The sequence below is a fragment of the Dendroctonus ponderosae genome, unplaced genomic scaffold (assembly GCF_020466585.1).
Source record: "Dendroctonus ponderosae isolate FM_Combo_2020 unplaced genomic scaffold, Dpon_F_20191213v2 Dpon_F_20191213_1, whole genome shotgun sequence".
In the NCBI taxonomy this organism is placed as follows: domain Eukaryota; kingdom Metazoa; phylum Arthropoda; class Insecta; order Coleoptera; family Curculionidae; genus Dendroctonus; species Dendroctonus ponderosae.
Genome location: NW_026017110.1, coordinates 13,852,602 through 13,865,583, shown reverse-complemented (window position 1 = coordinate 13,865,583; position 12,982 = coordinate 13,852,602). Strand labels below are relative to the sequence as shown.

At 32.6% G+C, this 12,982-nt stretch overlaps 3 protein-coding genes across 8 annotated transcripts in view; 1 reads left to right on the top strand and 2 right to left on the bottom strand.

The window, feature by feature from the left end:
• The window catches only part of LOC109534931 (larval cuticle protein A2B), a 13,547-nt gene extending 11,795 nt beyond the window's left edge, over positions 1 to 1,752 (top strand). Inside the window, exon 3 of the mRNA XM_048670220.1 lies at positions 1,530 to 1,752. Coding sequence (XP_048526177.1) covers positions 1,530 to 1,693 — 164 coding nt within the window. The 3' untranslated portion in view covers positions 1,694 to 1,752. The remainder of the gene's footprint in view (positions 1 to 1,529) is intronic.
• The window catches only part of LOC109533899 (disks large 1 tumor suppressor protein), a 476,297-nt gene that overhangs the window by 178,321 nt on the left and 284,994 nt on the right, over positions 1 to 12,982 (bottom strand). The window lies entirely within an intron of this gene.
• On the bottom strand, positions 7,500 to 8,970 carry LOC109535554 (larval cuticle protein A2B). The gene is made up of 2 exons (XM_048670219.1): positions 8,902 to 8,970; positions 7,500 to 8,123 (listed from the first exon to the last, which is right to left on the bottom strand). The coding sequence occupies exons 1-2, from the start codon at positions 8,911 to 8,913 to the stop codon at positions 7,590 to 7,592; spliced, it is 546 nt and encodes a 181-aa protein (XP_048526176.1). The 5' UTR covers positions 8,914 to 8,970; the 3' UTR covers positions 7,500 to 7,589.

Sequence of the window (12,982 nt, the reverse complement as noted above, 5' to 3'; positions counted from 1 at the left end):
CAGTCTTCAAAGCAAATATTTATAGAAAATGTATTTAATTGTTCAATGATCAATCAACATCTGCGTGGTTACTTTCCTGCTTGTTAATTTTCTGCGACTGTTATATCAAAATTCCTTTCGCCTTCGCACTATTACCTATATTCCAATCGAGTATTGATTATGTCACGAGGTTTCTAGAAGAAGTCACGATTTCATCAGTTCATTAAGTCTAATTATACGAATTTTGCCTAATTTATCAATTGGTAAATAGCAAGTTTATATACTAAAGCTTTAATAAAACATTTAAACGCGAAATTATTCGCTCAAATGTTCAAATTGACTAAAAAACTATTAATTTGGGTGAATAAGCAATTAAATTACTTAAATCTGACAATAACAATTACAATGTAATAGCAGATATACGGGATATATTCATAATGTTCGGTAATATAAGTACAATTCATAAGTGAAGCGGAATACGCCTTATATAAGCTGAATAGATCTCTTAAGCCGAAGAGGTAAGTGAGAATGGCGACGAAGCGATGCCGCTGCAATATTCGCAATGGCACAAAACGTTCGGAAATGGGAATAAAGAGCGGATAGACCTGATGAATAGCAAATATCGGATGGGATACAAGAGCGAATAAACGAATCGAAATAAAGTGTACATTTTAAGAGCGATAAAGATGAGAAATGATGATATTTTTATTGAGAAAATCGAAGAAAACAAACAAAATTTGTCTTCCAAAGAATTAAAATCTTTAAACCGCATTTAAATTTTATTAAAATTAATTAAATTACTTAATTAAAATTTTCTCTAGGTATTTTTGATACGACGCAGTATCTTCTAAACTAGATTTGTTCTTGTTGCACGTTGGAAAGTGCGTTATATCTTTATTATTTTTTACTTGATTTTACCAAAGAAATAGTTTACATTTGAATGCTTTAATTATGTCAAACGTGTTCGTAATGATCTGATCCATGCCTTGTATTAATAAATGTAAATCGGGCAAGTGTTTGGTTATATGAACCATAAAAGAGAAATCATGTAGGCCKTGAGTTTGACACCCTTGTWCTATGCAAAGATAAGAAAATTCAGTAAAAGCCATAATTTTGGAAGTAAAAAAGAGAATATGTGAACTAAATATGTAGAATGAATGTACCCAAAGAYTTTCAAAGATTCATTCATCAAGAGACCTACATTTTTCATTCAATCTTAAGGCAACACATGGTTTGCTGAGTACTAAGTCAGGCYRAMAAGTTTGCAACTCAACAGTTATTATTTAATTAAAAACATCATATAGTATCAATTTGCTCAGTTCTAATAAAATKAATTGAAAAGTGGACAACACATATCAAATCAGGTGGTAAAATCTTCAATATGCTTATCTTCCGAATAGAATACATAATTTTCATTTAATTTGGTAAAAACGGTAAAGTCACCAATGTTGTTAGTTCTGCAATTTTCTATTTAGTTTCATGTCAACAGTCAAAAGTTGATTTCAAGGGGCAAAAGGAACTGTGGAAAAATATACTTTTGCTCTTTGCAGGCACTAGACGAATTGTGGACTACACTGCAGACCCGGTGAATGGTTTCAATGCTGTAGTCAGAAAAGCTCCAGTGGCAGTAGCTGCCCCACTTGTAGCTGCCCCAGTGGCCCCTGCTGCTCCTCTCGTTGCCAGAGCAATTGCTGCTCCATTGATTGCAGGATAGATGTGTTGTTAAAATGTCTAAAGTATTATTGTTTTGAATAAATATATTAACGCTTGAAATTGGTTTACAGTTTCTTATATGAAGTTTTAGAACATGAAATGCAAGGGTTAATCATAAGAAGTTGTCACCATATACAATAGGGGGGTTCACGCTCTGCTGCATGTCTCCATATTTTTGCTATGTCAAGTGATTTTCCTTCATATTTCGCCGCTTTTAGCAGTAGAAGGGAAAGTAGGAAATATATTTGTATCTAGATGCGTGGGGAAGTCAGTATAGGGAGTTCAGTAAAATTAAATACTTTTTTAACGGCATTGAGAACCAACTAAATAAACTCAACTTTGGATTCAGAGTTTCACTGAAACTAATTTTATATTGTTATATTTAACGTTAGGTTTAAAGAGAGCCATAATAATTCTACACAATTAGTTTGCTATGGTTTTCTTCATTTTATACTTTCGACCTTTTAGCCTCTAACAGTAATACTTATTTTCATAATGATACAAACACTAATTTTTGCTATAGAAGGTAGGATACGTGTTATTATATAAGCAATATTTCTGGAAGAAGAAACTTTATCATATTTCGTAGCCATATTAGATGTGAAAGTCTCATGCATTAGAAACTCAAAAACATTTAAGACTAGACTTTAGAATTTTCTTGCGCGAATGTACTTTCTGTAAAGGAGATAAATAAGCTCTTATAATGTTTGAGGAAAATTAAGAAAAGTATTGCCGTTTGTTTATTAATAACCTGAAACATCGAAATTAAACTTGCTTGCTAGCATGAACCCATGAAGAAAACCATTTGTACCCAAAAATCCATGATATATTTGAAAAGTGTCAGAAAGAACCGCCGATTATTTACACTTTTCGAGGAAACGGAGCTGAAAATAGATTCATCTTGGGAGCATGAGAGCCTGGGAGGTATGATTTTGTCATCGAATTTTAGCCTTTGAAAATATGAATGTAATGAATTGTCCTTCAGAGGAATGCTTAAAACGCCCAGACATTTAAAATTTTAATCAAATATGTGGATAATATTTATTAGCAAGCTATCGTGATGAATGTTGGAGAATTCGCTACAATTTTCAGACACTATAATTAGTGAAATAATAAAAGTCAATCCATCTATCCTCAATGGAATTAAAATGCACCTAGGCAGAAATCGATTTGCAAATAACCCCCATCCAATGATTTGTGTTATAGCACTTTTTCAGTACATTTTTGCTTACTCAATTGTAATAGTAAATATTGCTAATTTGAAAGGTTTAATTGGAAATTCCGATCATAAAACAATGCAATGATATAAAATTTTAAACAAATAATAGCAGAAAAATCGAGCACTAAAACAGTTTTATTTATGCTTTACACAAACCATTTTAAACGTTTGGACAATAATCTTTTAGTTGATTAATTGCTATAGTATGAATGTCGCTATTGGAACAAATTCTAAATTATTCCGTATTATCATCTTTGCTTCGCATGTAATAGTGCTTGAATGTTGGAGGATGACATTTCTATTTTATTTTAAATCAGCAATTTTTTTAAATATTTAAGTATTTGCACCTACTGTTATTTAGGTTTATATGAATACAAAACATCGAAGTAAATAAGTTATTATTTTTCAGGCACCAGGCAAAATTGTCGTTATCTAGATATATTTGCAAAAAGATCATGTATTGTCAAAAAGTATGCTCATAAAAATTTGCTGTGTAGACATGGAGCTAAATTGTTCCAGAACTACAGGTTTTATTGCTATATTTCCTAATCTAAATTATTGTTACTAATTAGTTTAACATTCCTATTTTTCTATTTCACTTTTCCAATATTCTACGATTTCGACTTTATAGTGAATATCTTCACATTTTTGGCATGTCTGCAATAGCGTTCAGAAAAGGGTATAGAAATTCTATTAAAAATTTTTCGGTATCCAATTCATCAAACAAGTTTTTGCAAACCGAATTGAAAATACTAAAAAACTTAATTTGATGACAAAAAGTTTCTACAAATATGTCCTACATAATTTACAGCTCTGTGTGTTCACATCGATCAAGGAGCAACATATCGGAATTACGCAGTGAAAAGGCTATGGAAATTAAATCAAACCTTATTGAAGAACGCCAGTTGGAAAACCATTGATTTAGCTTCAAACCTTTAAATAAAAATATGTTCAGTGCCGCACAAAACATTGTGCATTATAAAAAAACAAAACCCTTCGCAACTACATACAACAGAGTGTGTTTTCAACAAGTCTGTGAACAACATATATTGATCGAAATTTGATAGAAATTTTACACTCTATTGCAAGTTAAAGGAAAGGAACTAAAACAAATATAATTTTCTCTAAAAATAAAATCGTGATATTGCTGCATGATAACTACTTGCAGATATGTAAATAACAAATACGTTTTCTATCAAGTGGAAACCATATAAAAATATTACGAGTAACCCACGTGTGGATATGTGGGGACAACAAAACCATCTAAAAATTATTGGTATTTGACAAAATCTTTTTAAGAACAAAAAGATCAGCTTAAAAAGTTTCCTAAATTTAATTGAAACACAATGAAGAGTCAGAGATTGCTAAACAAATTGGAAATATTCGTTAGCGTTTTTAAAGTGTCGGTCTATTTAGATGTTTCACAAAAGAAAACTGAAATTTAGGTCATTTGAAGCCAAAATAATTAAATTGAAGCCACCAAAATACTGTTAATTTAAAGCATGTAATGTAAAATACCTGTGTTCGCAATATAATAATGTATAGCAGGAAATTCCCTACACAATAAAAGGCTAACATTTATCAGCTTAGAAATTCCGACATAATACTGGCCCACGGTTTGTGTGAGCCGGCAATATGAAAGTTATTCAAAATGTAAAAATTCCTCAAAAACCCTACTCTATCGTTAAAAAAAAACCATTACAATTTTGGGAAAAACGCATCCTGATCTAATAAAAGCATTAAACATCTCACAAATTTAGAATACATATTTGTTAACTATTTGATCGTTCATTTGCCACGAATAATTGACAAACATGAATATGAAAGTCCGGGTTTGCTTGCAAATGATCATGTGCAACATGTTCGGACGGTGATGCCTTACTTAAATTCCAACTACGACTGATGAAACGCAAAAGAAAAATGAACAGACCGTACACCTGTAAGACGTCGAATTAAATAGATTAATCAGCAGAAATGTTCCCAAACCGTTAGGTCAAAAGAAACATGATAAAATCTGGAGACATGTGAAGAGATTGAACAGGACTCACAAAAACTCTCAAAACAAAACTATCGGAGCAAAGAACTACATATTTGGAAACAAGGACAAAGAGGACACCCATACCGAATATTTTGAAGAGAGGTTTACATATTTCATTACCTCAAACTTCGATAACCAAACCTGGAATTGATTTAATGGCTGATACCGAAGTTATTTTAACGAACACACAGAACACGCCTCTGCAACGAGTTGACCTCCTGACTTTGACCTGAGTCCTACCCCCGTATGATAGGAAGAAGCTCATGCATATATACAAAAATTTCACTGCTGCAGGAGACCATAGAAGAAGTACTGAGAAATATAAATCGCATTTTGAATCTTAAATTAACAAATCTATCATCAATAACACTATACTAGACGCTTGGAGAACACAAAGGAATAATGTCCATTATCGAAACCATCCTAGACGTCAAAAACAAAAAGCTACCATCCTAGTGCTGAGTAAAATAATTGCTATTGAAAATAGACAACTACAATTAACTGGAAAACATATACCATTATACGAATTCGGTTTTAAACATAAGCACTCAAACTAACTAACCCACCTTCTTTTTGTATCATCTGATGACGTACAAACAACACATCTCGAAACAGAAAAACATCATATATTTTGATGGACATTAATAAGGCCTTCAAGGCAGAAAATACTGTAATAGGGCCTTCAAGGCAGAAAAGACTGTAATCTAAACTTTACCTACTTAATGCTAGGTACTTGTAAAGCATATACGTTTCTTAATTAGGAGCCTTCTGGACAACACCAAATAAAATATAAAAAAATTAACACATAACCACGGCCTGGTCGATATAAATCCGATTGAATCTACCTTCATACTACAATGCACTGACGACACTGCACTGACTATGCATGACAGAGCAACATCAAACGCTGTTAAAAACCTTCAATCGCTGAGGGACCAACCAGTAACAAAAATGGATACGTTTAGAGGCATGGCTGAACGAATGGAGACTAACCGCAAACGCAACGAAAATTCCGCTGCTCTTACGTAACCACCAAACTAAATACAACTACCTGACGACAACAGCAGACAAACCAGAACCAGGTTGAAGAATTGAAGAATCAAAAAGAAGAAAGACAATTTCATAGCACAATTTTAGGTCAAAAACTGAAAATCGTCAGAATGAATGTAATTGGGAGGGAAAAACTCTTTTGATCGACAATTACAACAGACACCAAAATATGCAAACCAAGTGTAGACATCTGCTGGAATACGGAATAACATGCTGAGAGCAGATGCATCCAATAAAAGTAAATAACACATTCAACCAGCCAATCATATTCTTCACATAGATCTATAGAAATAATAATACAAATCCGCAAATACCCTCAAATATAGTTAATACGTTTAAGAGCAGGAAGATCGATTTGCTCGACGTCTTCAGGAATAAGGACTATTTGTGTGTGTTTGCGTTCGCAAGGAAAAACTATGAGTTTGAAGCATACTAAACTTAAAAAATCTGTATTTGCATATGGTGTTTTTCACCTTTTGCAGAAAAATAAAGAACTGTTATACAGTTATCTGGGAACAGATATTATAACAAGTGGTTACTATCTTATGGTAATACATTTCAAAATTACAATGTATGTAGTCATTCATTTTGATGAGACTTTGCTAAATTTAGTTTCAGTAGTCGTCAATTAATTAGGCTATAGCATTACGATCAATAATAAATAAAAGTAAAATAAGCAAAAATAAACAAATAAATAAAAAGTATTATCTAGTTTTTCGTCTGGTTGAAATTTTGAATTAAATATTTTCCGGTAGACAGCAACCCAAGATTGCTTTAAGTATTTGTCCAAATGCTTCGCCCTCAATCCGTTTGGCAAAAATATTTAATTTATAAATAAAAACCCTGCTTATTTAGAGTAAAATTTTAGATGTTTGCTTTAACTTAAAATCTATAGAAATACTTGTCGTTTCAGTTTGTTGAACGAATTGCAATTAAAACAGCTTTCATTAATATAATTGGCAATACTCAAGTGCTCGTGTTAGCATTCCCGTAAACTTTATTGTTATTAAATGTATGTTTAGCTATATAAATGTGTTTATTTCACATGTATTTCAACATTATAAATGTTTACGGGTCTTTACTCAACTAATAATTAACAATTTCACGTTAGTACCAGAATCACTCATGACTTTGGATAATATCAAGTTTATATAAATACCGCATAATAATTTAAAATATGGTAACGGTTCGAAGCTAACATGTCTGGAAATAATCTTAATCTTTGCGCATCAATTTGTAATGGTTTGCTATCAAGCACCAAAGGGAATTTCTAATGGTATTATAATGTGAGTAAGAAACGGATATATATATATAGCGTATATTACATTTTAATATTTTGGTCAGAATGTTCACTTTCAGCGTTCGTTTCAACCTGAGTTTAATTATTTTAAGGCAATTACGCTTGAGTTATATTTCTTTGTTTTTTAATCACTATAAGTGTAATTGAAAACAATTATTTTAAGTCGCAACAACACGTGACCCCGTAAAATAAAATTCAAGTTTCATTCAAATTCAAATCTTTAATGACAAAAATACTAACAATTTATCTACAGAACAACATATTTACATTATTGACAGCCATATCGTGATTTAAACAACGTAGTTAAGTGGCGACGCTAATCTCGCTACTGGAGCTGGATAAGCAGAATAAGCAAGTGGAGCAGGTGCAGAGATCAGAGGAGCTGCTCTAGCGTAGGCCGGCTGACCATAGAAAGGAGCAGCTACAGCTCTGGCAGCTACAACTGGAGCGACTGGAGCAATGGGAGCAACAGCAACTGGGGCTACAGCTCGGGCTACAACTGGAGCAGCAACAGCTAGTGGGGCTTTCCTCACTACAGCATTGAAACCATTGATGGGATCAGCGGTATAGTCGACAATTCTCCTGGTGCCGTCAGGGTCAGCCACACTGTATTGTCCCTGCACGATATCTCCATTTCTGCTTTCAATTTGGCTTTTACTGTCTCCGGTTAAACTGTCTTGCACGTCGTAAGCAAAGGAGTATTGAGGGTTCGGGTCGTAGGTGGCGTCAGATACTTTAGCGAGAACCTGGGGGGCTGCTACTATAGTAGGGTTAGCTAGCACTCCACCCCTGGCAGTTGCCACGAAAGCAGCAAAGATGATAAACTGAAATAAAGCACGGTTTCCAATTAAAATATCACAAAACTTACATGTCGTTCTTGAAGTCTATTAAAAGTGAAATTGTGGCAATTCAGCGAAAAGTTCAGACATGTTCAGCTTTATTGTATATAAAAATAATTTTTATGATAGGACTAGCCCAAGTCAGTAGTTATTTCAGTTCATTATCTGCCTCAGTATCAAAAGTATTTTTCAAAAGCGGAAATAAAAATAATTTTATTGTATGATAATGAAGTCGTGCACATCCAAGAAAGAATAGTGAGATCCGTGCCGTATATTTTATGTCAAAATTTAACCAGAAGCAAAATTGTTTCACATATTTCCTTCGTTATTACATCTAATGTAATTGCAAACGATAAGATGCCTTGGAAGTTCACATGAGAAATACCAACTAGGATTTTCTTTCATAGATTTTGACATAACTGCTTCCCGTTAAAAGAACCAGATAGAATTCTTAAAACACGATGCTCGAATCTAAATTTACAACTATACTATTTGAATGAACCTCGATAACATGTATGAACATTGCCTAGACATTTTCAATATTCACATATCGAAAACCACCCTTAGGCATGTGGTTTTGTACTTTTACACGACTGATTTAAACTTCAAACCCGATTTAAGTTTATAGGTTGAAAGCTATGAAAACTAGCCTATATCACTAAAGACTGAAATCACTGAAAATTTTAAAATTCCCAATTAAGCCACAAATATCACTTATCGATTGATCACAAGCACTTTGATTTAACTACCTATAAGTACGTACCTTAACTGCCATGTCTAATTGTTTATGATATTTTCAACGATGATAGACTGATAAGAAAAAAGTGTTGGGGTCAGCTTTTATAGGTCCCATTACTAAACATAACTTTCCAAAGCTGGACGCGGTCTGCATGATAATCGCGGAACTACGAAATTCTTTTCAAGGAGAATTTGGACGGTTGATGATAATAATTTTGAAAAGGTGTGCGGGCGATGAATATAGATCACATGTCCGAAATATTTATTAGGAGCATGGAAAAACCTGCCGTGTGGGTCAATAGGTTTGCTCAACCGTAACCGTTAATTGTCAGCTGTACATTTCAATCTAATGTTTATCCAATTGATTCAGTTTAAGAGTACTTAAGTGTACATACAGATGAGGATATTTTTCATCATGCCACCGATGTGATTTCTTCTCGAAAAAACAGCCAACTGTCGATAATAGAAAGAAAAACCGTGTCAATATACAAAAATACTTTGAACGAATGAAAAAGACCTTAGATGGTAATCGCCAACATCATGCAAATAGGCATTGATTAAATATTGTTCTATTAGTCTACTGACATTAAAAATCTCTCACATAGTTGTATTTGATGATTGAAAGTTATGATCATTCATATTCTGAAGGCGATCTTGAGACACTTGAATATGTTATGATTTAAGAAGGTTACAGGTGAAAATTCAATGTTTCATATATATATGTATATATGTATATATTGTATATATATATATATATATAACTAATCTTTATTTCCTACAGAAAAAGGCTATCGACCCAATCGGTCTTTCTGCCCTTGTTTAGTACATATGTGTCTTAGCCTAGCTTATTCTAAAATTAACTCCTATTCCTAACACTCGTATAAATTAATCAACTATAAAAAAAATTAAAATAAAATTCTTGGCTTACAAAACAAACAGATCTTAGTCCTTAGTTCAGTTGCGTTTGTAGGAGTTCTAGTAAAGTGTCTGTTGGGGAACGAAAACGGGAGTGTTTTGTCGGTCTTGTCAGGCAAAGGGGATTCAGTATGGTCCAGTTGTGGGGGTTGTATGTCCATTTTGTCTGTAAGTGGATTAGTCTTTCCGAAATTTTTGTCATGTTTGTGAGTTCGTACAGTAGTTAGTTGGAAGGGTTGGAATGGTGGGTGTCAATGTTTCATTAAGTAAGTACATAATAAGAAATTAATGATTGCGCATAGGGTGCTGCCCAAGATGTCGCAGAATAAAAGCGAAATATTTTTTAACGGTGAATTTTTCAAACTATTCTCAGCATAGACGGGAAGAGGCTGTTGAGATTTGGGCGTACGTTCACATTAAATCTTTATAAAAAACTAACAGTGGGCCTAAAGGATAGTTATTTGAATTTTTATGCGACATATTCTTTTCTTCACCAATCATAGATAATTTTCGTTGAATTATTTGCAACCAAAAGTGCTATCTGTAATTATTAAAATTATGTTTTGATTTCAGATAATTTCTTTAGCTATCCTTTGAACCCATATTAATATACTACTGTTTCCAACTTTTTGGGACAACCAACAGGCAAATGAAAGCTTAATTTATCAATAAGCTGATAATGGCAAAGTTTAGTTTAAAAAGAACTTCTACAAATGATAGTGTTTCAAAAAAAATTATTTCAACGGAGCTAGACCGGATCCCCATTTGAAGTAAAGAAAATTTCATAAACGCATTTCAAGGAAAAGAACGATACCTAAAATAATAAAAAGTATACGTAAAAATTTGCTTTTGTTTTCATAAGTAAGTCAAATCAGAAAATTAATGTTTTCAGATTGCTGTAGAAACAGAAACACGCTCTATTTGTAAATGATAATATTACTGATCAATTAAAATAACTTATTCTAAGTGTAGATATAGAAAGCAACTTTCCAAAATTCCACCACCGCTTACGGATAACAAAATCACAAACTTGTGTTTGGTATTATAGACAATTCAAGCGAAGAAACCTATATTGTAACTAACCGATTTTATCACTTAAAATTAATGTTGTAGCTCACCACGTAATGAGATGTTAAAAATAGTAAACTTTTGCTATGAAAATTATTGAATAAAAAGTTTTAATCTGTTTGGACAGCACTGGAAGTCTCAGTCAAAAATTATAAAAATGTATAATCTTAATACTATATTTATTTATTATATTACTTTCGAAGCATCGCCTTGGAATTGGTTCATTCAAAATATCTACATTAAACAGATATTAATCAATAAGGGAGATACAACCCTTCATTCATATTCATAGAAATCCATTTCGCAAATTCACTAAAGTCAAATCCGACGAAACAGGGAATACATGAATTTAGAATATCTACAAGGTTCAATAAGCTGCTACAAACAATGGCACAGATGCTTATTATTTTCTGGTTCTCGGCTTCCTCTAATCTAATTAATACATTTCAACTTTATTGTTTGCAATATAAATGAGGGAATTTCGCGAGAATATAGGAAGAATATGCTTTAAACAAGACAGGTTGAGAACTTTGATAATTAATTCCCAAATTGAATTATAGAAAGAAATGAAATAGCTGAGTGAGTTGGATCAGATATGTTAATTAATATTGTCTCTGAAATAGCGTGAAAACCAAAGAAAATATTCCATGATTCTTTCAATTTTCAGTTCAACATAATCGCGACTAGCGGCGGTTTATGCATGGTGTCGCAAACATTAAAGTTTCATAAAAATTCAGTTTAAATATTTAGTTCTCATTTTCCACTATGCTGCTTCTGCATTTAAGCAATATTCAGATGCACGCCTCCGTCGTTTTTCTGGAAACCTACGCTACTATACTCTGAAAGGGATCTTCCAATATAATCGTGAAATGGAAATGGAATTTCAATAGCTGGTTCTTCTTGCGCAAAGATAAATATTAACATTAACTTTGATTTACATCATTGCCGATATTTCAATGGTTTTTATTTTATTTTACTTAATGCAAAGCATCTGGAAATCTTGAAATTGTATGTGTGTTGTTATGCGTCAGCCTTATTGCTTGATAACTGGTATTATTACTTGATAACAAAAAAATCATTTTCAATAAAAAAATAGAATTAAGCTTCTAATCGTAATTGTAAATTGCTTCGAACCTAAAATGAAGTCCTTTTTGGAGAATATTTTAGTAAAAGAATGTATCGCTTAATAGTATGCCTGGTGTGTATCGCTGGTGCGAAAACAGTGGACAGATTAATAAAAATAAAAACGTCGTAAATTAGAATTGTTTTCATGACGCTTTGCAAATATGAGTGGCTTTCCTTTTCAGGGCTGCTGTGCTCAAAAGCTTCTACTGAATTGATGCGATTCTTCGGTAGCGGTAATATAACCACGTCTCAAGATGTAATTATTCGTGCTTGCGAAACATCTGAAAGACATTCTAATTCACCACGCCCTAAAAACCTAATGGCAAATATATCTCTTTTGATGAAATACAGAGAGTTTTCAAAAACATAATCTATACATTTTCAATAGCAATAGAATTCACGGAACTGAGAATCAATTTATATAGTCAGTCCGTTGATATAGATCGAAATAACTACAGAAACCATTGTAATGACCTGCTGGATAAAGTAGCATGAAGCTCAAAATACGAAACGATCCAGAATTGGCATTATTAGTATAACGGATTCCTCTACACACATATGTATAGGTCCTTCAGAAAAATTTTTGAAAATAAAACAATTAATGCAATCAAGAAATATTTTTGATGATTAAATACATAAATAACCAAAAACTAAGTAATCAAATTTCCGGAAGTAATACTTATTACCTAGAACAATTGCTGACAAAAAAATTGATAAACATTATGGAAATTAATCGATAATCTTGGTCAACCATCTTAGCAATATTTTAAGAGTTCTTAATTTGAAAGGATTTATTAACACTGTAAGCACGTTTTGCGTCAATTTTATTATGAATTTACGTATTTACGCTGCTTATATGCAGAGAACATAAAAATAAATCGCAATATTCGCGATAAACCGTCTACTTTATACAGGGTTGCTCATTAGTGCGTCAAAGTGCGATATCTCAGTAAATATGAAGTTTACAAGAAAATTCGTCCAACGAAAGTTTTTCACGT